The sequence below is a fragment of the Cottoperca gobio genome, chromosome 14 (assembly GCF_900634415.1).
Source record: "Cottoperca gobio chromosome 14, fCotGob3.1, whole genome shotgun sequence".
In the NCBI taxonomy this organism is placed as follows: domain Eukaryota; kingdom Metazoa; phylum Chordata; class Actinopteri; order Perciformes; family Bovichtidae; genus Cottoperca; species Cottoperca gobio.
The window spans coordinates 2,532,034-2,556,839 of record NC_041368.1 but is presented as its reverse complement, the minus strand read 5'-3'; the positions used below and the strand labels follow the sequence as shown (position 1 = coordinate 2,556,839).

The 24,806-nt window shown below is 43.3% G+C and overlaps 1 protein-coding gene across 8 annotated transcripts in view; it reads right to left on the bottom strand.

Annotated features, from left to right (window-relative positions):
- arhgap32b (Rho GTPase activating protein 32b) overlaps positions 1-24,806 on the bottom strand; it is a 112,477-nt gene that overhangs the window by 23,856 nt on the left and 63,815 nt on the right. For 5 of the 8 annotated variants that reach the window (XM_029447696.1, XM_029447695.1, XM_029447697.1 and 2 more), the window contains 8 exons: positions 23,396-23,482; positions 21,193-21,330; positions 19,895-19,987; positions 19,221-19,343; positions 18,635-18,712; positions 12,445-12,526; positions 10,907-10,957; positions 9,927-10,001 (listed from right to left, as the gene is read on the bottom strand). In XM_029447696.1, the coding sequence (XP_029303556.1) occupies positions 9,927-10,001; positions 10,907-10,957; positions 12,445-12,526; positions 18,635-18,712; positions 19,221-19,343; positions 19,895-19,987; positions 21,193-21,330; positions 23,396-23,482 (727 nt within the window). Of the gene's footprint in view, positions 1-6,203; positions 6,431-9,926; positions 10,002-10,906; positions 10,958-12,444; positions 12,527-18,634; positions 18,713-19,220; positions 19,344-19,894; positions 19,988-21,192; positions 21,331-23,395; positions 23,483-24,806 lie in introns of those variants that run through there. The other 3 variants (XM_029447698.1, XM_029447699.1, XM_029447703.1) reach the window with 2 other exon arrangements.

Genomic DNA, 24,806 nt, shown 5'->3' with positions numbered 1-24,806 from the left:
CTCCAACACAACTGTTTGCTCCTCTACAGTGAGTGTGGGTTTGACCCTGGCTCAGCTTTCACACAAAGTCCATGTATGGACTGGAACGAAACCCAATACAAGTTGCTCAGACTTGTCCCATTGTGCATTTCACCTTTATTCTAATGCAAACCCTTCCTTTATGCATGTGAAGTTTCCTTGAGGCGAAGGCTTCGTTCTTAAATACCACCTCCCAGGCAACTACAAAGGAATCCTCCACATCCAATACCACTATCCTCCGCTGCCCTTCCAAACAAGACAAAAAAGGGAGCAGACCTTCTTAAAAACCCAGACCGCATTAATCAGATACTATGTCTGGGAAAGGGTTGTAAGCTTCTTAAACTACACATCAGTTGTTTTCTCTGCTTTAGAGAGATGTGAAAAGGCTATCAAGTGAATCAAACATTCCACATTTTTTGGAGGGGAACAATGAAGCTGGTTTGTTCAATAAAAAAGAACTTAAAATCATTCAGTGGTGAGATGACAGAGGAGTGTTTTTCCACTCTTGGGTCAGTTTAGTTGACTAAATTAACTTGTCTGATGAAAGCATCAATTTTCCTTTAAATTAGAATTTTGTTCAGTTTAAGCAGTCTATCAGTTTCCATCCTACACTTTCACTGACTGACCAAAGACACATCACATCCAACATGCTCGACTGTCGGTGCACTGATGTCAATCCATCACATGTCAGAGTGGATGTAATCATTGATCAAAACAGTTTGACTGCTGGGTTAAAAAAGCACTGTACTTACTCAGTTAAATATTCAAGTATATTGTTATTCTTTATAGCGGATGATATTTAGAGTAGCTTTAAAACTGAGTTTCCCTTTTCTCTCCGTCTTTCATACCTTCTCTGCATTGTAAAGCATTTGAGCCAGACCTAACAAAGAACAAAACATATCTCCCAATCCACTCATCATTTTTGGTCCGTCTGTTCTCGTGCCAGCTGTCTGTCCCTTCCGTCACCAGTTGTGTGTCTTTGATCCTCTGTGGACACCTACAGTACTTCATGCTGCACTTCACACTGATTTTGACTAAGAACTCGTCCTATTATCACTCGACTCAGTTTTGTACACGTGCAGTCCAGTGAGAGAAGAAAATTAAAGAACGTGGAGCACTCAGCAGCCACACAGCCCACGCTGTTAAACATTTAAACTGACATGGCCTCAGGAAAAAACATTAACCCAGGGACACCTGTAAAGGTTTCCTACTGAGGAGGACAGTATTACAAACATCTATGGTCATTGTGTTCTTTCAGCCACGCTGCATCTGGAACTTCACTAAATCTCCTGTCTGAGGTGTTCTGGGCTTAAATGGAAAAACTGCTGTGTTGCATCAGTTTTTTATTTATATTCCAGGTCACATTGCAGTTACCACTGAAAGTAGGCCAGTGCTTATCAAACCATCTCCAGAAACAAAACAAAACAAGTTGAGTTGGCAGCATAACAATAGAATACAAGTGTCAAAGCAGTGTCTTTGCTCACAGCACGATAATAGGATTCATTTAAAGAGACTTACACAGCATCATGAAGCAGACGTATGTGCTGTTATGAATATTATTATTTAGAACCAGCCAAAACAGCCGCTGTGTGAGACTGGGCTTTCTTGCCCAGAGACCATTAGGTAAAAATTAATGAGGCTGCCTGTTTCGCATGCTAAATGTACACTATAGAGTTAACTGCGTGCAACAGACTTAATTGACAGTCAATCGAGTACATTTAGAATTCAAACATCAAGACCAGAGCAAAACTAATGAGCTGATGCGAATGAAAAGTTACTTTGTAGCTGAATACATTTAAAAGTTTCTCATTGCAGAATACTAACAAAATATAATTTTGATAATAAAAAAGACAAATCTCCACTGGGAGTCTGATGTTATAAGAATGTCATGCTAATTGGTGCAGTACTGTTTTAAGTGTCAGGGAAGAGTTACTGAGTAAAAATATATATCAAAATAAACAACAAAGATCTATAACTGAGTGGGGTGGTAAATAAATAATGTTTGAAACAGACCTTTGACTCCTGAGTCTCTATCGTGTGGCGTTTTAATGAAGCAGGACAGACAATCCCGAATCAACAGCCGGCCTCTGCGCCAGAATCCACCAACATCGTTTCATTTCAGGGAAAGTGGAGCTACAATTCACCCCTAAGGGAGAAATTCCTTCTGTGCTGCAGTAAAAACCGCTGAGGCAGCTTTGTTTACTCACTGTTGAGGCATCAAAAAGGGCCTTCAGTGTCATGTAGAGGAGGAGGGGTCTGGCTGTGCAACTGTGTTGGCCAACACGGACATGTCACTTTTCTTAAGAAAACCAGATTGACTGTAAAACGTGAGGAAAAGGATGAAATGAGAAGCATGACTCTCCAGAGGATGGACAGAGACTCCCATCTGCTTATGGTCAATCAGATGACAGTGTGAGGGCCAGCAGCTCTTTAAGCATGCTTAGCGCTGACACGGCCTCTGACACATTCAGTGCTTCTTCAGGATTGTGGGAAAGATAAAGCCTAGTCTTCACAAAGTTGAAAGTCTTGCAGGGGACAGATTTATAAGAGAATATGTGCAGCAGAGGCTGAGACACCTCGGCTAAAAAAACGCTGTGTAAAAATGCTCAAACTGGTTTGATATTAAAACATTACAAAATGTCATTTTCTGCCACAAGGGGGCGGCTCTCATTCAAAACAATAAGAAAAGATGGTGTAGTGGTCCATGGGAGTTTGTCATTGCAGTCAGCTACTCCCAGTTAGGATTACTTCAGTGTGCAATGTTCAGAACATGTTTATCGGTAGCCAAATTATCCCCAGAGATCTCGTCCTCTCCAAAACAAACAGACCCGGTGAGTCACGCTGGTAAAAAAAACTGAACAAAGCTTCACTTTAAAAATCAATGTTTCCCCGGTGGGAACAGGGCGGAGGTGCTACGAGATTAAGGCTAACATATGCCCAGCTTGTTTCTCTGTTAACTTCAGATCCAGACTTTCAGGAGATTTTTACCGGGAGCCGAATTATCCACCGAGGTCAATTTATGACAGCTTCTTGAAGACAAACACAACGCTGACACAAAGGAAACACACTGTTACCTTGATTAAAATGAAATATTTCTCTAAAACATTTGGGATAATGTAAGTACATGACTAAAAATATATAACATAAGTCTAGCTGTTTTTAGAAATGCGGAAATGTTACATAATATACCTTTAAGCCAAACACCCAGACGTGGCGGGCCAGGCGCTTTAGTTATCTTTGAGACCAACTCTGCCATGTCTCGTCCATAGATTGTATATAAGACGTAGTCACTGTGACGTTACCTATTCGTTTGTGGACTATGGTTTTGAAGCCTTGTGTTTAGCATTCCCCACCTTTTTTTTGTTCAACCAGAAGTGACACGAGAGGGTGGAGCTAACTAACAAATGCTGAACACTTATTTAGTCTTACACAAACTGTGTAAGACAAAAACATGGCGAGCACAGACCAGACAACACCATGGTATCAACCTGTCAATCACAAGGTAGCCCCGCCCAAAGGCCTACATTGCTTTACTGTCTATTTTACTCTAAATGGGACCATAATTGACTAAATTAACATCATTATGTATTGAAGAAGGCTTAAAACTACAGATTGAGAACATAAACTCATTAGGAAAATATTTACTGAGGTAAAAAATCAAGTGAGAAGTCGGGTATTTTTCTCATAGACTTCTTTACAACCGGACTTCTTTTTGCAACCAGTGAAGTGGAGCACTCCTGCATTGGCTTCACTTTGCAGACCCGACGGTTGCCGCCTGATCTTGTCACACCGAAAAACACACTTACTAGTGAACAAACATCGTACGCATCTTCATCCCTCCCACCTCGACTGAAATGTCCTTCATGTTGCCGGCCTCGACACGCTCAGACACTGATGATAAAACATATCGTTTTAATCACGTTGTCAGATTGCTTATTGAGTAGTATTAAGTTGGACTTAGCGCTGTGACACCGTCGACACAGGTTGCTGATGTAAGCTTATTTTGAATTTGTCAGAACTTGTCAAAGAGACAAATGCAGGTTCAGCTGGTTCTCATAAAATCAAACCGGTTTAAACTCGTACACCGGACTGGCAAAAATGGAAATCCATCCAACTATATGCCTGGTATAATGATCTCCATGTGTAAAACTAGTGGAGTGCCTCTTTAACACAAAAAGCTGAGATAAATGGTTTCTGTAGAATATTTATGGTTATTTGCAACCATCATAACATCTGATGGTATATTTATATGTGACACACCAGGAGGGGGTGGGGGCCCAGGTGTTCACAGCGAGGGAAAAGAGAGCCAATAGGCCCTGCCTGGCATTTGAATAGATAACAGATACAGTTCCAATAAGACAAGGCTAAACCCAGGGAAGGATAGTTATAATGCCTAAGGAAAACTGACAGTGTGACTATGATGAGGCTTTTCCCCAAGAGAGCTCAGTGAGAGGCAGGATATGATGATTCAAGGCTGAGTAGAAAAGAGGCCAAGCATTACAGCAGGAATAATTATAGACGTAATGGCAAACATCATCCTCTGTGTCCTCGTTCCAGCCCTAAAACCGACTGCCTCATTCCATTCAGTTAGCGAGGAGCTTTCCAGAGGACGCAGAGTGGAGGAAAACTTTATAGCAACACAACAGAGGGCCATTGCTTCCTAAAGTAGAGCAGTGACATTATAGAGCCAACCAGCAGACTCTAGCGTGAGAGTGTTCCCTGAATACACAACCACAAGTAGACATAACCACAGCTCCATGGGGCTTCACAATGCTATCATTACAGCTCAGCTCAGTCGTTTCACTTCAGCCAGCTCCCCCTCGAGACTCAACAGCCAGCCATGCTCATGTAGGCAGCAGAGCGGGAAATTCAAACTGCCCTCCTCTTTACTGTTGTAGTTTCAAGACGCCATCATGTGAATGGTTGGATATAATTACATCATTTATCTCAGAAATCTACTTGCTGTGAGAAAAGGGGTTTTGGCTGGAATGTGAACTGTTGATGCACCAAAAGCTTTTCTAAATGAACCAAATGTGTTTTTTACTGTGGCGGGTCCTTCATATTACAGTCAGGTTCTCTGGAACCAGTAATGCAGAAAAATGGAGGAATTTGACAGTCACGTAAGTAAACATTGCGATTTTGAATGTCTGCAATTTGCAATGTACGCAAATTGCTTTTCTAGAGAATATAATCTTTTAAAAGGCACATAAAGAAGTCAACAAGCCAACTTAATGGCTATTATTAATCTGGCTTTCTGATCGCAGTCATTGAAAAGGACATTTGTCCATTGGGAGGTGACGACCACAGAGATAATGTTTGCATTACTTATCAAACTAAGAAACAGAACATAACATGGAGACACTGTGTTAACACCCTCTTGGTGTTTCTGGATGGCCATTTAGTGTGTAAACAACAGAGCAGTGTCTGCCTATCAAAAGGCAGCCATGAGTGACAGTAACCTCTGTTTGGACAAGAGAGCTTAAGTGTGTGGTGATAGCAGGAGCAAAATGCCTTATTGTTCCATCTCTCAATGCACCACTGAACACAACTTCAGCAGAGGACAGGGGGGCGACGTCAGCTGGGCCCTGTGGGGTCTCTCCCAATAATTATACCAGATGGTAAACTGTACAGCCCATCAGAGGAATCAGAATTCCTACAAAAGTATCATGTAAGCATCGGTACCAAGAGCAATTTTCAAATCACTGAGTCTCAAAAATAGGTGTGACTCCCCAAAGCCACTTTTTATAAATTCAATTATGTAGTAACTTTTTTTTTTTTTTTGTAAATTTCCATGAAGAGCTGACTGCCTGTCACTGCAGCGCAGGTTTCACTTTCCTGAGCCTCTAAACGAATTTAACAGCTTACAATGTAGTGGTAAATTATACATACTTTAACACTTGAGAGAAGAGGCCAATATTATTCAAAAAGTTACTTTTTTGTTCGTTATATGTTTCCTCTAATGGAAAAGTGTTGAGTAAAATGAGGAAGGCGCAAAGTTTTCCAGACTTGTGTTACAGTGCAGTCTCTGGGCATCGTTTACTCACACTGAAACACGATACGTGTAGCAGAAGGCGAAGTTAACTGTTAACGATGTCATGACTACATTTTTTTTAAATTACATATCCATGAGGGGATACTTTAGCGAATATAAAAAAAATCACACAAATTCAAAAGCATTTTCTTACCTTCGCTCCATTACGCGAGACTTGCTTTGAAGCTTTAAGACAGGAATTCAAAATAGGTCCAAAGTACAGCTAAGTTATTTCTTTCTTTCTAACCGTACACTTATACAAAACACCGCTGAAACCTCATCTGACTGAAAACGGCGAGGTCCCTTTGGCCAAGTAAGAAAGATAACAGTTTAAAGTTTAGACACAACGGGAGGAGAGGCGGAGACGCTTCTCTTTGCTCCGTCAGCTACAATCCACTCAGAGCTGCGCTGCAACGTATTGCTTTACATATGCTACCTTCAGGTGCTCCCGGAATTATTTTATTTTTTACCGGTTTGTAATCCCAGTGTAACAAAGATGCGAGTATTATTGAAGCAATTTGTATACAAACTAAATATGACAGAGTAGGTGGGATCAATCAACGTCTATTAGTTAATATATTAAGGCAGGCATGCAGAATGAGTTTTCTGAAAAACATATCACGTCCCAAAAAGTAATAAAGGAGTTGCTTCTATGCTCCCATGTTTTGCCAGATACATCCATGTGAGATAAAACGGCTTGTAAAACTGCACCATGTTGTGCTTTGTTGCAGAAAGAAAAGCTGATACGATGTGCCATAAGAATGTTACTGATGTGTTTGTATGTATGCATCCCTATTGATCATCATCTGCTAACATAACTTTCATGTTCTCTTCCGTTAAGCACACTACTCATATTTATATTGCTGACCTGCACATGTGCATGAATTTAATATTCTCAATAGCATTTGAAGGCAGCATGGGAGACAGGCAGCCAAGAGGCAAGCTGGTGGTTTACACCTACACAGTGGAAAATAGCCCTTTACACTGCACACAGCACACACACAAACAAGCAGCATCCCTGCTTTCATACTCTGTTAAAACCACATATAGGACGACCTTGCCTCGACTGTAAATAGTCTCTCCCTCTGAGGGGCCTCTTGGCCCCGTGAACGCCTTATCTTATTAATTCCTTAACTAGAGTCCCTAAGAAGACATGAGTCAAAATAAAGTAAAACTAATTTGTTGTTGGTCCAGAATCACAAGACTGGAATCAGACTTTTCCAGTGCACGTGAAACTGACGTGTTATAACAAGTAACACAAAGACAAACATTTCTTTATACTGATCCTCAAATTTCTGATAGTTTCCATCTTCAGTGGTGTAAAGTAACTAAGGACATTTAATCAAGTGGCCGACTTTACTGAAGTACACTTTTAAGGTACTTGTATTTCCATCACTGTGCATCTTGCATGTGCATGTAATGTCGAGCTCTATACAATAGTTTTCCACCCTAATATCAGCCAGCACTAAGTCCACACACTGGGGAACATTACTGAGAAAGTCAAACTAAATTAAAGTGTTCTGTGCAGCAGAGATCATAGTCATACTGTATGTGTGCTACACTATCACTTCCAGAGCAGAAACAAGGTGAAAAGGTAACTTCTGAAAGTACAAAGTGATCTCTTAACTTCTCCTTCAACTGATGATGCACAGGAGTGTAAAAGACGGCATGCGGCTGAATAAACAAGAGTTTTCTCTCCTCTAATTCATGTGTCCATTTTGTATACAGTAGTGCTTTTTACTTTGATATGTTTGGCATGATATCTTGAAAGTAAAATCCTATGAATTCAACATGTGAGTATGCCTTTAGTACTGAAAGACCATTAGCGACATGCTGAAAAACACCATTCAACCCTGATGTCATACACCATGAAACAGGATGAGAGCTTCGGACTGGATCAAGTATTATAAAGCTGCTATTTTGCGTGGATCTGAATAATCGATGTCACTGCTCGCATGTGGAAAAAACGAGGAAGTGTATTTTGCAGCTGCAGGCCAAGTTCAATGTACAGGAGCATAAGAACGCCATGCGGTCTGAAACATAATCTCGGTTGTAAATCAGAATTCCTACCTGCTGGTTAAAGGCCCGTACACTTTGCAGCAACACAATACTTAATCATTTATATTTAGTAATGAGACACTTTTGCAACAGATCATGATAATGATGCCAACAACTGTGTAATGTAACTGCATACATTGATTAGCAAACATTTCGCAGTAACTCCACTAAAGGGAGCAAAGGCGTTAAACATATTCTCTGTGCTTTACACACTCACTGAGTTTACAACGCAGCCCGAGTTGTTAGTATGTAAACAAACGCAGCCTCCCCAAACAAAGGTGCGGCCGACACCAACATTGTCTTATAGAAGCTACAAAGCAACATGTTACACAGGGACCTTGCAGAGTTTCACAGCCCAGAGCCTGAGCACCAGGAAATGATCTGAGATCCTCGGGAACAGGAGGACAAATATTACTCTGTCTCACATTTTCTTTCCATTTCCCGTTCTCTCTTCTTCACATAGCCAGCTGTCTTGGCTGATGTATGCTCACAGCTGCCCAAATCACTGGTCCCCAGGCATGACGAAGGCCTGCAATGAGGAGGGGAACAGAGGGTGCTCTACATCTGGGTCAGTAACTGGTAGGTCTATTGGGCTGTTTGGGGAGGAAAGAAGGCTGACTGTCCATTTTATCCAAAGCTCACAACTCTTTATTTTCACATTGATGTCAACAAAAGAGTCTATTTTTACAGTGAAGAGAGAAGTCTGTTCTCACGACACATGCACATGTACCGAAGGACGAATGGCTTCTATCGTCTCCATTTTAATTGGAGCAGTGCAGCATGTTAACAATTTCCATAGTTTTACTCAGAAACAGCAAAGGTTAGTGGTGAGCAGAGTGGATCAAGCGCAGGGCAAACATATTTTGCCAAAGTTGTGTGGCTCCCTGCAGGAATGTGCTCTTTCAGTCACCATGGAGAGGGAGACAGAGATTCTTACTGTTGCAGGACAAAGCTTAACGCTCAATGGATGGATTTACAGGCCCCCTCATTGTAAAAGGATTAAATAAATCAAGGCCGGTCGAGACCTAGCACCACGGCAGGGGAGCCGTGGCCTTTCAGTTTCGACCAAACAGACACACACAAACACAGCTGGCCCCCATCCAGACACAGGGAACATTCAGCAGCTTTGAAAAATGCTGTAGTAACCTGGCTCACCCCTGAAGGCATTAGCATACACCTTGAGGGGTCAAACAGAGAAGAACTGGGGGCTGGAGGGATACAATTCTTCTCTTTTGAGAGCAACATTTGAAAAGTGGGGGTTTGATTTTTACACCACCACATCTAATGACAAAACGTTTATATACAGTATATATATATTATTTTACAGACAGATGCCATGCAAAACCTCAAGCGTATCCAACATACAGAAGGAATCTGCAGGACTTTAAGTAGCACACTTAACAGGGGGAAAAAGCCATTGTTTTCATTACACAGACCTGTTCCTGTATGAGATTATTGCAAGTCTAGTGAAAAAGTTCACACACACACTTGAAAAAAAGACTTATTTCCACAGCAGCCAGTCCTACATGGTCAGATGTGGCTCGAGTTGTATTGGTCCACCAACAGAGCTCAGAGATAAAGTGGATAATTGTGTTGAAGGTCATAGACAAGGCAATCTGTTATGTTGTGAAAAGTCCTCCTCTTGTAATGTAACACCAAAATGTTTTCCTGTGTGAAGAGTGAATCTTCAACCCATATGCTAAGTTACTGACAGGTACAGACTATATTAGAGTCAAACAGTGCAAACACATCACTTGGGTTGTGGAGTTAGGTTTGGTTAGGGGGCGGCGATGCAGCATACCAAAGGATTTTAGTCTACCTGAACTTAGGCTGTAGTGGTTTAGCGGGTCGGCCACCCATGCACTGTCCTGTATTACACTCTCCATCTCCAAGTCTGCATGCAGCCCGATGGACAGATGGACCCACAGACAGATGGATGGATGGATGGTGGAGACATGAGAGAGTCGGCAGAGGGAGAGAAGCACTTCAAGTTAGAGAACACAGCAAATGTGTACTTTGGCTCTGTGAGGTCAGTAGCTTTGCATAGAAATTATACTTTGATGCTAAAGCAATAAATACGTGTTGTGAGACAGTTTGTAGATAAAAGAAAAATGTTTAGTAATGAAATATACTTAAAGAAACTTTGCATTCAATAAAACAAGCCATCTTTCATGAGAACTTTAAAGTTAGAATCCTGAAGACTTCCATGAAATCAAAACCCGTTTTTTCCACAGCAATAGCTATTTTCATTCTGTAATTACCCCTCTATACAATAGTGTTTATTTTTCAATGTCAGGGTCCTCCACGAAATTCAAATTGCATACCTACGCGAGGGGAACGATGCAGCCTGTAATCCAGCATTACTGTGTGTAATTTGGTGTGATTAATATCAGCCTCATGTTTACTGTTGACACTGTATCAGAGTTGTATTAAGTTACTGCTATCCCAGCATTTCACAGGCTTGACCAACTTAATATTATTACTGCAAACGTGTGTTTGGCCTACTGTAAAGACATGCACCAGTTGCTCTTGTTTTATTTCTGACAAATTGTCTGTTCAAGGACTTCTGCTACCCCCAGAATTCTGCGACCTGTAGTCTTAAACTGTAATTGCTGTTACTACCAGTAACCACAGGTATTGTCAAGTCAACAAGGACTGAAATCTCAAGGACTATAACTTTAATTACCTCCAAACTCAGATGGACAATATGTCGTCCAAATGTGAAAATGCATTTTGTGTGTGAATGAGTGAAGGTGGAGTGAGTGGACAGGTGGATGAAGTGTGTATACCAACACGCACAGGGAGGGAAGAGACTCCAAGAAGCAGGCTGCAGGCCAGAGCAGGGGGAGGCTGAGGCAGGAGTCACAGTCAAATGCAACAAATCAAGACACATGCTAATGTTACTGTACATCCAACAACAGTATTAATGATGCATTGCAGAGGAGAACACGCAGGCAGCTTAAACATCAATACATTTAGTCATTTGTTCTGCTGGTGATAATGAAATTGATTCAGGATGTGCTCATTTAGAGTCATGTTCATAGTGCTGACAACAGGGCATGTGGAGGTTATAGAAAACCAAATATTGGACTGGTTATGGCTATGTAGATTATTACAAACAACAACATATTTCTGATTGAACATAACTCATTAATAATAAAGATATATAAAAATGAGCTATTCAAGAGAAAAAATGTAATGTATCTATTAACCGTATTCAGGATATCTAAATAAAATACTTGACCTGCGGATAAGAACCTTCGTAAAGAAGAAAATGCATGATTGTCAAATAAGGAAGCATGCAAAAAACTAACAAAAAAGCTGCAGCATTGGGTCATTGCTCAAAAGCAGGGAGTGGGCGGGCAGATTAAGTGAGGGACTGTCTGTGGATTGTGCTGTGTGTGCACTGTAACAGTTAACTACACTGCAACATGCATTTCTCATCAGCCAAGCAGCCTGAAAGGCTCAAAAACCTGGGTTTGAGACTTGATTGGCTCATCGGATAACGTGCGTCCAACAGCACCCGAAACCCTGCGCCTAAAATTATATTCTTTCCCTCACAATTGTTGATCTTGTGGGGTTGGTGTTTTTGTTCGCTGCGTCATCACGTAATGCACCCCGGAGACTCTTTGATGGTGAGGAATCCTGGCTCCACTGGCTCACCCCAGAGCCAGCCAGATGGTTGTGACAGTGAGTCATATTGGTTGGATCAGTGTTTGGATTTGGAAGACATGGGCGTGATGTGGATTGGTACATTAAGACATGGGGGTTTGATCAAAAACACTTCACAACATTTGGCAGCTCTCATGTTTGTTATGACCGAGCCCATAACAAACATGAGAGCTGCCAAATGTTGTGAAGTGTTTAAGTGTTCAGGGGATGATGCTTTCCTTTAACTGTAACATGTATATGATTAAAGTCATATTATCTTTGTACTGTTGATCATGTATTGTGATTTGGTTGTATGAAAACAGGTGAGGACTTCTAACAGGCCTCTGCATATTGAATATAAGTTTAGGTTGGTCAGTATCTATACTTGCGCTGCATTTCACAAATGATGAAATGATGGTGTAAAGATGTTATACTAAATAAAATACCAACATAAATCCTGTATAGAGCTCTTGTTTTAATACAAAATCAATTCCATGACACAAGTCTCTCAGACCTGCAATACCTTGTTTTGCAAGGTGTGAAACATCCCGACCCACATCATCATCATCATCACAGGCCTAACCACGTCCTGAACGAGCAGCCACATCAGTGAGACATTACCTGCCACCAGTGATAACTTCTTTCCAACACATTTCCTGTGAATGGTTTAAGAGGAGGAGGAGTACCTGGTTTTGGCACCGTGTTGGTCATGGACTGCGGCACTTTATCATTTATGAGCTCCACACACTCGCTGGGAAAGAAGCCAACCTGGAGAGAGTACAGGAGTGAGACAGGCAGGGTGAGGTGGGAGGAAGTACATTTAGATTTAGACAATTAAATGAAGACTGAGCCATACCAAACTGCTATTTACATATCTTTTTTATGTATATAAAGATGTTTTTATCTGAATGTAAACCCTACATTGTATATGCCGGATGTAGTCCAGTAGCAAACACAACCTCTAACATCACTGACTACCCCCTAATGGATACAGGTGGTACTGCAGGTGTGTTTGTGCCACCTCACAGTTAGTTTCCAACACATAAGGATGTAGGTTTTGTTTCAACATTGGGAGACATGCATATGAAGCGGGGCTCCGGCAGTCTTCCCCCCGGAAAATCATTTCCTGCATTATGGTGAACTTATATGCACCAATTTCTGGTGGAAATGTGTCAGGGGGGGTCTCAAATACACATGTTCTTAATATTGGGGATATGTCCCCTGCAACCCCAACTAAAAAACATAGGCCTATGACAACACATAGGTCCCGTTTGAGTTTCAGTCAGCCATTAGTATCAATCTAGAAGGTGTAGATCTGGATCTTGGCTCATAGTCGACATCTCTCAGTGGAGAAAATCTTCTCCATGTCTTTACATGTTTGGAGGGAGAAGCTGTGTAATCCAGAAGAGGGTATAGTGGTATCTATCCACTGACAGCTCATCTGAAATATAACCGAAGCGATCAGTTAAGTGCCTGCTGGCTGCCACCCTGCCAGTGAGCCGGACTGCAAGACAAGCCAACACAAGAGGAGTGGCAGTGAGGAGAGGGGGCAGTGAGGAGCAGTGAGGAGAGGGGGCAGTGGGGAGCAGTGAGGAGAGGGGGCAGTGAGGAGCAGTGAGGAGAGGGGGCAGTGGGGGAGCAGTGAGGAGAGGGGGCAGTGGGGAGCAGTGAGGAGAGGGGGCAGTGAGGAGCAGTGAGGAGAGGGGGCAGTGGGGAGCAGTGAGGAGAGGGGGCAGTGGGGAGCAGTGAGGAGAGGGGGGCAGTGAGGAGCAGTGAGGAGAGGGGGCAGTGGGGAGCAGTGAGGAGAGGGGGCAGTGAGGAGCAGTGAGGAGAGGGGGCAGTGGGGAGCAGTGAGGAGAGGGGGCAGTGAGAGGAGGCAGTGAGGAGAGGGGGCAGTGAGAGGAGGCAGTGAGAGGGGGGCAGTGAGGAGAGGGGGCAGTGAGAGGAGGCAGTGAGAGGAGGCAGTGAGAGGAGGCAGTGAGAGGGGGCAGTGAGGAGAGGGGCAGTGAGAGGAGGCAGTGAGAGGAGGCAGTGAGAGGAGGCAGTGAGAGGAGGCAGTGAGAGGAGGCAGTGAGGAGAGGGGGCAGTGAGAGGAGGCAGTGAGAGGAGGCAGTGAGAGGAGGCAGTGAGGAGAGGGGGCAGTGAGGAGAGGGGGCAGTGAGAGGAGGCAGTGAGAGGAGGCAGTGAGGAGAGGAGGCAGTGAGAGGAGGCAGTGAGAGGAGGCAGTGAGGAGAGGAGGCAGTGAGGAGAGGAGGCAGTGAGAGGAGGCAGTGAGGAGAGGCAGTGAGAGGGGGCAGTGAGAGGAGGCAGTGAGGAGAGGAGGCAGTGAGGAGAGGAGGCAGTGAGAGGAGGCAGTGAGGAGAGGAGGCAGTGAGAGGAGGCAGTGAGGAGAGGAGGCAGTGAGAGAGGAGGCAGTGAGGAGAGGAGGCAGTGAGAGGAGGCAGTGAGGAGAGGAGGCAGTGAGAGGAGGCAGAGGAGGCAGTGAGAGGAGGCAGTGAGGAGAGGAGGCAGTGAGAGGAGGCAGTGAGAGGAGGCAGGAGGAGGAGGCAGTGAGAGGAGGCAGTGAGAGGAGGCAGTGAGAGGAGGCAGTGAGAGGAGGCAGTGAGGAGAGGAGGCAGTGAGGAGAGGAGGCAGTGAGAGGAGGCAGTGAGAGGAGGCAGTGAGAGGAGGCAGTGAGGAGAGGAGGCAGTGAGGAGAGGAGGCAGTGAGAGGAGGCAGAGGAGGCAGTGAGAGGAGGCAGTGAGAGGAGGCAGAGGAGGCAGTGAGAGGAGGCAGTGAGAGGAGGCAGTGAGAGGAGGCAGAGGAGGCAGTGAGAGGAGGCAGTGAGGAGAGGAGGCAGTGAGAGGAGGCAGTGAGGAGAGGAGGCAGTGAGAGGAGGCAGTGAGGAGAGGAGGCAGTGAGAGGAGGCAGAGGAGGCAGTGAGAGGGGGCAGTGAGGAGAGGAGGCAGTGAGGAAAGGAGGCAGTGAGAGGAGGCAGTGAGAGGAGGCAGAGGAGGCAAGTGAGAGGGGGCAGTGAGGAGAGGAGGCAGTGAGGAGAGGAGGCAGAGGAGGCAGTGAGAGGGGGCAGTGAGGAGAGGAGGCAGTGAGAGGGGGCAGTGAGAGGAGGCAGTGAGAGGAGGCAGAGGAGGCAGTGAGAGGGGGCAGTGAGGAGAGGAGGCAGTGAGAGGAGGCAGTGAGAGGAGGCAGAGGAGGCAGTGAGAGGGGGCAGTGAGGAGAGGAGGCAGTGAGAGGGGGCAGTGAGAGGAGGCAGTGAGAGGAGGCAGAGGAGGCAGTGAGAGGGGGCAGTGAGGAGAGGAGGCAGTGAGAGGAGGCAGTGAGAGGAGGCAGAGGAGGCAGTGAGAGGGGGCAGTGAGAGGAGGCAGTGAGAGGAGGCAGTGAGAGGAGGCAGAGGAGGCAGTGAGAGGGGGCAGTGATGAGAGGAGGCAGTGAGAGGGGGCAGTGAGAGGAGGCAGCAGGTCAGAGGAAGTTCAGCCAGACTTGAGCCTCAAAACTTAAGAGGGGAAAAATGTTGTTTTTACTGGCCTCCTGCTCGACATATTCCCACACGCAACCTCAGATCAGCAGACACCAACCTCCTCAAACCACTCACCCAGTCAAAGCAGCGGACCTGGGGGGGGGGGGCAGGGCCTTCTCCATTGCTGCCTTAGCAATCAGCTTATACTGTTATTATGTAATTGTTCTTATACCGTTATTGTATTTACTGTTTCTGTTTCAGTTTTTAATATGTAACGTGCCTTTGAGTAGCTTTTAAGCACAATGAAAATAAAATGTATTATTATTTTTATTATTAATAAATGATGGGCCGTTTTAAACCTTATTTATAGAAGTAAACGTAACTCTGTTCACTATGACATTATTTCCCCACAATTTAGAGATTTGTGCTTTTACAAATTTTTCTTATTTCCACTCTTGCTTCACGCTTCAATACACACAGGATTAGATATACTGAGAAAATGATACAGCGCAAATGTATGCTTCAGTTTTGGTTCAATTTGCAGGCGAACGTTTGAAATGGTTGCAAGGCTGCAGATTATCATGCAGTCATCTCCGAGGACTAAGAGAAGAGCTCAGCAGGCACAGGTCAGAGGTCATCAATCTTAGAATAGAGATGATAGCGTATTGATCTTGAATCGTAAAGTTACTTTGGGTACGGTTTAAATCTACCCGACAGTTAGTACTACACCAAATATAATTCATACAAGTTGAATCGTTATGTGTAATTATTAATGCGGTAGGATTCACAGGAAACAAAAAGGACAAAGGTCTGATGTGTGCTCTGGTGATGTGTGCTCTGTGTGATGTGTGCCCTGTGTGATGTGGTGATGTGTGCTCTGGTGATGTGTGCTCTGTGTGATGTGTGCTGTGGTGATGTGTGCTCTGGTGATGTGTGCTCTGGTGATGTGTGCTCAGTGTGATGTGTGCTCTGTGTGATGTGTGCTGTGGTGATGTGTGCTCTGGTGATGTGTGCTCTGTGTGATGTGTGCTCTGTGTGATGTGTGATGTGGTGATGTGTGCTCTGGTGATGTGTGCTCTGTGTGATGTGTGCTGTGGTGATGTGTGCTCTGGTGATGTGTGCTCTGGTGATGTGTGCTCAGTGTGATGTGTGCTCTGTGTGATGTGTGCTGTGGTGATGTGTGCTCTGGTGATGTGTGCTCTGTGTGATGTGTGCTCTGGTGATGTGTGCTCTGTGTGATGTGTGCTCTGGTGATGTGTGCTCAGTGTGATGTGTGCTCTGTGTGATGTGTGCTCTGGTGATGTGTGCTCTGTGTGATGTGTGCTCTGGTGATGTGTGCTCTGTGTGATGTGTGCTCTGGTGATGTGTGCTCTGGTGATGTGTGCTCTGTGTGATGTGTGCTCTGGTGATGTGTGCTCTGGTGATGTGTGCTCTGTGTGATGTGTGCTGTGGTGATGTGTGCTCTGGTGATGTGTGCTCAGTGTGATGTGTGCTCTGTGTGATGTGTGCTCTGGTGATGTGTGCTCTGGTGATGTGTGCTCTGTGTGATGTGTGCTCTGTGTGATGTGTGCTCTGGTGATGTGTGCTCTGTGTGATGTGTGCTCTGGTGATGTGTGCTCAGTGTGATGTGTGCTCTGTGTGATGTGTGCTCTGGTGATGTGTGCTCTGTGTGATGTGTGCTCTGGTGATGTGTGCTCTGTGTGATGTGTGCTCTGGTGATGTGTGCTCTGGTGATGTGTGCTCTGTGTGATGTGTGCTGTGGTGATGTGTGCTCTGGTGATGTGTGCTCAGTGTGATATGTGCTCTGTGTGATGTGTGCTCTGGTGATGTGTGCTCTGGTGATGTGTGCTCTGTGTGATGTGTGCTCTGGTGATGTGTGCTCTGTGTGATGTGTGCCCTGTGTGATGTGGTGATGTGTGCTGTGGTGATGTGTGCTGTGGTGATGTGTGCTGTGGTGATGTGTGCTCTGTGTGATGTGTGCTCTGGTGATGTGTGCTCAAGTGATGTGTGCTCTGGTGATGCGACGAGGGCGTCCAGTGAGAAGGTTGAACGTGACTCAACTTTTGCTGCAATGCAACTCAACATCATCCGGCAGAGTGCTGCAGTCACATACATGGAGCACACATTCCTGGTAGCTTACTGTATACCATTAACTGCTCCTCACGCTCTTTGAGACCAAAGAGAATATAATTGCGGCTATAAAGATATAAAATCTTGTCTGTGAGGATTGCAAACCGCTGTGCAGTGTTGTGCCGCCTGATAAGCCATGAAACAAATTAATCTGCAACTCAAACTGGACGTCTTGCATCATATTTCATGTCTCACCGGTACGTTAAACAACATGCCTCCATGGTGCAACTATTAGGAACACAAAACTAACGCACCTCTTCAGTGAGCAAGTGACGTCATGTCACTCATCAGTTCTCATTGAAATGATTATCTAGGGGGGGCTTTTGTGTCCTACTATTAAATGTTTTGTCTTACTTCATCCGAGTCAGGGTTGAAGAGCACTGTCTGTCTTCCTCAAAAAGAAAAGATGTCTTGCAAAACCCCACTAATGCAGCCCCCCCCTGTTTCTTTTTTAACGATGGGCTGTTAGCCTTTGGTTCTCAGACAAAATGGAAATGATGTGTGATATGTAAAAATAAATCACTTTATTCCAGCGGAAATTGAGAGTAATAAATGTAAATGTTAAGACTACATGATGCTGAGAGCTGAAAGTGGGAGAGCTAAGATCAGTGTTTCCCCTACCATTGTCTTGGAGGGGCGCTGCGCCTCCCCCATCGGAACCCCACGCCCCCCCCCTGAAATTCAAGGTGTTTTATTTCTGGATTTCTTTATTTTTATATTCACAACTCACTTTTCACATTGAACAGGTGCTCTTCTATTAAATAAAGTAAAAGCTTATGTTATCTATTTAAATTATGTGCATGTTTCAGTGTTTACAGCGTTGCGTTGCACATTCACTCCTCTGCTGTTTTGCTCCTGACACACACACACACACACACACACACACGAAAGGAGAGGAGGGAACTACAAATAAAACCTTGCGGACCACAGCACACCCCCAAATAAATAAACCTAGGGAAAACACTGAAGATTGTAACTGAAGTCCTAAACAGCACAAGTTCCAATGTTTGGACTGAAGACTGTACAGGAACATGAATCAGTTCATCTTGTAATCTGCTCAAAAGCTTCACAAGAAAGAGGATTTTTGTATCTTTATTTTCTTTATCTTTGAACAAACTGAGTATTTGACATCTGCTTTACAAAGTATGTTCTCACCTTGTCCTTGAAATACCTCAAGTACAAACCTAATCAAAAGTTAGAATAGTTCAGTCAGAGGAAAGGTCAGAGGAAGATAAAACGTGTGTATGTGTGTTTTTGCTCCCGGCCTGCAGAGTGAGTTTTGAGCTGCGTACCTGAAAGCCGTGCTTGCCCCTCCACCACGTGGTGTCTTCTTTAGGGGGCATGTCAATCACTGACACAATGTCACCAACCTGCAGAGAACAGAGGGAGGAATGATAGAAAGTGTTGGATTGTCCCTTTACCTCTTGTTGATAGATATATAGCGAGGCCTTCTATTTAAATTGCAAGAGCATCATTTTGTCAAGGCTTGTTCTGAGCAAAGTGATTTGTCCAGAGCTGATGAACTGCTGGGTGTGCTCACAGTGAACATCCGAAGCAGGTTTATTGTTTCACATAAAATAAAACATAAAAGCAAGAAGCATGAATACATATTTTAAAAAGAATATGAAAAGAAACAAATATAAAATATATGTACAATAAATCTGATTTAAAAATGAAGAGCTGAACATTTGTTTGAATGAGCCCTTTATTTTCTTTTACTGTATCTGTCAACAACAGAGGAGGAAATATCTGCAAGCTATTTTAAAGGAATCTCTGTATATCTAGAGAGACATGGAGTGTGTGTGTGTGTGTGTGTGTGTGTGTGTGTGTGTGTGTGTGTGTGTGTGTGTGTGTGTGTGTGAACTGCTGTGTTGTCACCTCGAAGGACAGCTCGTCCGAGGCCTGGGCGATGTAGCGCTTGATGACGTGGGCAGCAGCGATAGCTGGCACGTTGATGGACGATTCTTCATGAACCAAGAGATGATTTCCCTTATTGTCAACCTGGAGCACACAGACAACACACACACACACACACACTTCATTCAACAGGTGCCATTAGCCAACACTTAACAGACATGACAATATAATAGTTCTGCCATATAAAGCAGCAGCTTCTTTTCTACCAGCTTATTCAAGTATTTTTGCTGTTGAGAATAATTACTTACGAGCAATTATAGCTTGAAATTTCTGCCGATATTGATTACAAGTTTGTAGTAATCCTACAGCAATGCAATAGTATTTCTATAATTATCCTGTAGCTATAGTAACCCATATTAATCGTGTATGGCAAAGTAGAACGCTGCAAGGTCCCAGGTCCTTGTTTTAGTTTGAAAGGAATATTTCTCTATCAGCGTTTGTCAAATTTTCGTTATTAATTGATGTGGTTTTGCTGTTTGCAACATGTCATCGTGATTCTTTTTTTTATATTTACACAACTCTACAGTGTGTGAGACTAAAGTTCCAGTAATTCAGACAGAAACATCTACATGGCTATCTTATTGTGTTAAAAGTATGATATCTTGCAGCTTTGCAAGTGGAAAGTGCAGTCTCACCTCCATCCATGTGAGGGCGGGCCCACAGTTGATCTTGTTGTCAGCAATGGCTGAGAGCCGGGAGAGGTAAGCCAACAACATCTGGGAAACCGACTAACATGGCAGAAAACACACAGGCCAGTTAAAGTCATTACATTTACTTACTTACTTTACTTTACAGATAGTACTGCAGTATTCCACTACTAACACACTGAATACTAAACTTAGCCGTTACAATGGGTGTTAATAAGTCTCCTGAGTGACAAGGCAGCTAATTACACAGCTGAAGACTGTTGAATGGTAGTCAACCACTTGAAATGACATCGTCAGTTATGACTTCATATTATAAAAAGGGACATTTTGTTTCATAGTTTATGTTGCCCGACATCTGCACATTTGAGGTAATGATGACACTTTACATTTCTGAGAAGAATGGAGAGACTGCAAGGCTTCAGTAGCTGAACTCTTCTCGTATAAACCTGCATCCACATCACTGTTCACTGTTCACCAGTTTTAATGTACAGCATGAGGCTCACCACAAGGTCCCAACAGTGAACAATACAATCCAGGGAACATTTGTTAGAATAATCAATGAATCCTATAAACACAGCAGCTGGTGCAAGTGTGATGAGCACTGCCGGCAGCTTTGTTAAGTGTCCACACAATTACACAATACCCCCTCTGTGAGAAACTGGGTTTACCAGTTCACTTTGATACCGGACATCTGCATTCCTTTTAGAGACTCAATCTGACCAGAAAGGTTTCGTCTGGCTCAGAATACATTTCACATGCAGACTGAAGGGGGAACGATTGGCAAAATATCAACTTGTGCATTCCAAAGAGAAAGGCCATGTAGATCATATTGGATATCAAAGCACAGTAACAGGTTTCATCTAGATATCTGATACCTTGTTATCTTGCTGTTTCTTTTAAAGTATATGGGCAGCAAATGTTACCATTTAGCATTCATTCAATGCAAGTGCTGGATGGTTCAGTGAGAGCGTAAACAAAGCTGTGTAAGATTTAGTACTGCATAATACAAGTAGGAAATAATGGTCTTTTAATAAGCCTTTACCTGTGGCCAGGATTTATTTCAAGTTAAAATGTGAAAGAAATGGACCTAAATCTGAAAAAGCTCCATATTGGATTATTTTCCTCACAGCCCTGAATGCTTCAGTGTGTGTGTGTGTGTGTGTGTGTGTGTGTGTGTGTGTGTGTGTGTGTGTGTGTGTGTGTGTGTGTGTGTGTGTGTGTGTGTGTGTGTGTGTGTGTGTGTGTGTGTGTGTGAGTGTGTGTGTAGAGGTGTGTTCAGTACTTACCTCTGTCTGGTCAGTCAGACTGTCCAATCGAGGCAGCTCAGGCAGCTGTGAGAAGCGTCGGTCATAGATGCAGAGGTGCAGGTGCTTGTCCAGGACACGGAAATCTTCATAGCTGCGCTTCACAATCCAACTTCGACCCTTCAGAAGGACAGCAAAAACACACAATGTAACCAGTAAGGAACACAATGATGGATTAAAGAGCTACAAGTGAGAAATGTTTACATTCAACCGCAGCTAGTTTGAGGTTGGTAGTCTTCCACTAATTAATATGGGAAAAACTTAATCACACAAAAGAATGTTTGACACACTGTCTGCAACAAGTTTAATGAAACGCAATATGGGTCGGCTGTAAAAACCAAAACAAAAAGAGGTAACTGATAAAAACAGTGAAACTAAATGTAGCATAAGATCCATAGAATGCAAAAGAAACATAATAGAAAATATTGGACATGCACCTCACAAGGTGTTACCTGCTGATATAATCTGTCGTAACAAACCAAAGCACGCTTCTTTGGTTGTCTGGTGTGGTCGAAAACTCAAGGTCAAACACTGACACCAAAGATTTTGTTGCTCGTAGATGAACTTTGTGAGTAACATGGACATGCCCACTAAATCCTTTAGCAGCCAACACGGTTGTGTCTTCTGTTTTCTCTCTATTCTCTGTGATCGTTTCTTCTTTCATGACTCTAACACAATGGCACGGTCTCAAAAATAAATTGGGACTGACAATCAAGTCTCTGGACTTGTATACTTTGATACTGGAAATGCATTTACAAACAAAGAAAATCTACGGATTACTCAGCCCTTCCTAGGTGCAAACTTCAATCAATCCACCACATAACATGAAACCTTTCTTTCAAACAATGTTGTTAAGAGTTCTATAAAAGATGTGTTGCTTTTTCATCCAGTAAGATGAGGCTACAAACCTCCAAACCCACTGAGAGAGACTAGTGGTGCAAAAAGTATTTCGCTTTGATTTGCCCTAGAAAGTTCCGTCTGTACCGAGGCCAGGGCTTGTGCGACTGGGACTGCAGTGCACCACTGATTCTAGTGCTGGTTTAAAAGTGCTGGCTGGTAGAGACGCGCTGGGAACTCTTTAATGTATCCTGCCCCACTTTCAGACGGTGCTTCTAGTTACCCCCTTTCTGGGTCTGTGGAACTGAACCTGTGCTGTTTTCTTTGTTTAAAGCTCTGAGTGCAGAACTCAAGGCCACATTTTTGGCAGCTTTTTTTTTTTTACCCTTTTCAAATAGAACTAGTGTAGATTTAGCAGTTTTCCGATGGCTGTAAGAAGTTAAAATTTCCAAGTACACAGCCACATACTTGTGTTGCATTGCCAAGGTTGTGCAAATGGAATATGATCTGTAGAAGGGAAATACAGGAAACCAGAATCAAAAATGTCACTGGAGGCGGCTGGGGCAAAGCTTCTGAGCAGCTGGTGTGCACGTGTGTTCTACTTCAAGGTTATGCCCAATTTTGGGTTAATCAAATTTCTTGGAAAACTATATGATGTAATCTTAAATCATTCGGTTGTTACTTTACTCCTTAAAAAGGAATTCAAAAGATGACCAGATCAAAAGCTAACCTTTTTCTATGTTGACAATGATGGAAATAACACAAAGCAGCTAGCAGTGAAGACACCATCACCATGGACACAACCGTGCCAAATCAATGGAACACTCCATAAGGCCAATCATTTGACGTTACACTGCCACCAATAAAGAGTTTTTTAATAATGACCCAGAAACATCTAAACAGAAAACACTGCAACCCATCCTCCAGGAGATCAACAGAAGCAATTCAATAGAATGCTATCCTATAACATAACATGTGTACAGTCCTTTGTAAAAGCTCATAGTTTGAAGCCCTTTCTATCAGACATTCTTCAGAATCACTCACCCTAACCCTCCACAGCTCTTTTCAAATCAGCTCCAAATTCCCACATAAATTGGATTTTTTAAACAGTAAGTTAGGAGTTTCAGAAATGTCTAAATTTGAGCCAGTGCTCAAATAAAGGACTGTGCTGGATATCTGACCGGGGTGAACTGAACCATCGTTTGTGGGTTGGAATTCACTTCTGAAAGCATGAATACATTTTGACGAATGTCGGTGGGAGTTTGTGTAATATTATATCCGAGTGTGTGCGTGCTGTGGGAGGTACGTACAGTATCTGTATTTCTGTGCGACTGCAGGGGAGTCTTACCTGGCAGTAAATATGAACCAAGTACACCAGCTCCTTCGACTCATAGCCGTTCCGCGTCACTTCACACTGCTCATCCCCGAGGGACAACTGAAACAGAGAAGAGACCATCGGTCATTTCTAAACATCTTCAACATCTTACAATTTGCAAACCCTTTGACAGGTCTTTTATTACAAACTCAAGGGTGGGCAGCACGACAGTATGAAGAAAACTTCCATTTAAAAAGAAATTCTATTCATGACCCTAATGTTTGCCAAACATGTCAGGTAGGGAACACGTGCAAAAGGAGGCAAGAGAAACAGATATGTATTGACTGTAATATGCTGTAGCCTTAATGAAGTGCTGGCACAAGATTTTAAATAAACATGAGCTTTTGTCAAACAGTGTAGGAAAAGTATTGTATTAAGCTACTTTCAAGGCAATATTAGGAATATTAGGCTTCACTACCGCCTTTACTTCCCTTTCCAGCCCACACAGACACAGTAAGGATGAAAGGCAGCTTAAAATGGGGGTCAACAAGAAAAGGAGGAAAGATTCAGACATGGTCCACTAACAGGAAGCTTGTGGAAATAAATGGATATTTCATAAGATGATTATACTCATGAGTTCCAAGTGGAGCAGTGTTGACTGCCCACATAGTGATGACATTTAGATGAGGAAACAAGCATGACGCTGGGCGTGCTGGCACCGAGAGCATCTGCTTAGTAGAGAGCAGAGCACTAAACAGAATCATGGACAGCTGTGTTGAGGAAGAGGCTGCCGTCTTCTTTGACAGCTTCCTCCTCAGAAGCTCACTCACGATGTTGCATGTTTAGGAGCAGATCTCAGTTAGCAGTGCCCTCCTTAGAAAAAAATAAACTTAAACTCAAACCTTCATTCTTCCTAAACACTTGTTATGAGCAACTGTTTCCTGGTTAATTATAAAATATATACACAAAACAAACATTATATCACAGTTACATAAATGTCTGGATACAATGAAATAAACAAACATACGTTAAGAATGAAAGTATAACATTAACTTTGTTAATAATCTGCATTAAGTCATTATTGATTTACATTTTGTGTGCCTACATTACATTTCATTAACCCACAGTACAATGCCGTAGTCCCCGTCTATAATGTTACGCACACAATTCAAAGACCAACACCAAGTAACAGAGAACTACAGTATATACATGTATTTTATTAAACGTGGTCCCCTTTTTTCTTTTCTTTTTTTAATAACGTATCTCATGTGGCGTCAATCTACTAAATAAATCTCTCTCAGCTCTTCCATTCTCTGAGAATAAGCCTGATCAATGCCACATTGCATGTATTACATTCAACCCTGACACACAGCCCAGTATATCTTCCTGTCATCACTTAATGCCCCTCTGTTCATTTACTGATTCTGACATCTAGGAGTCATAA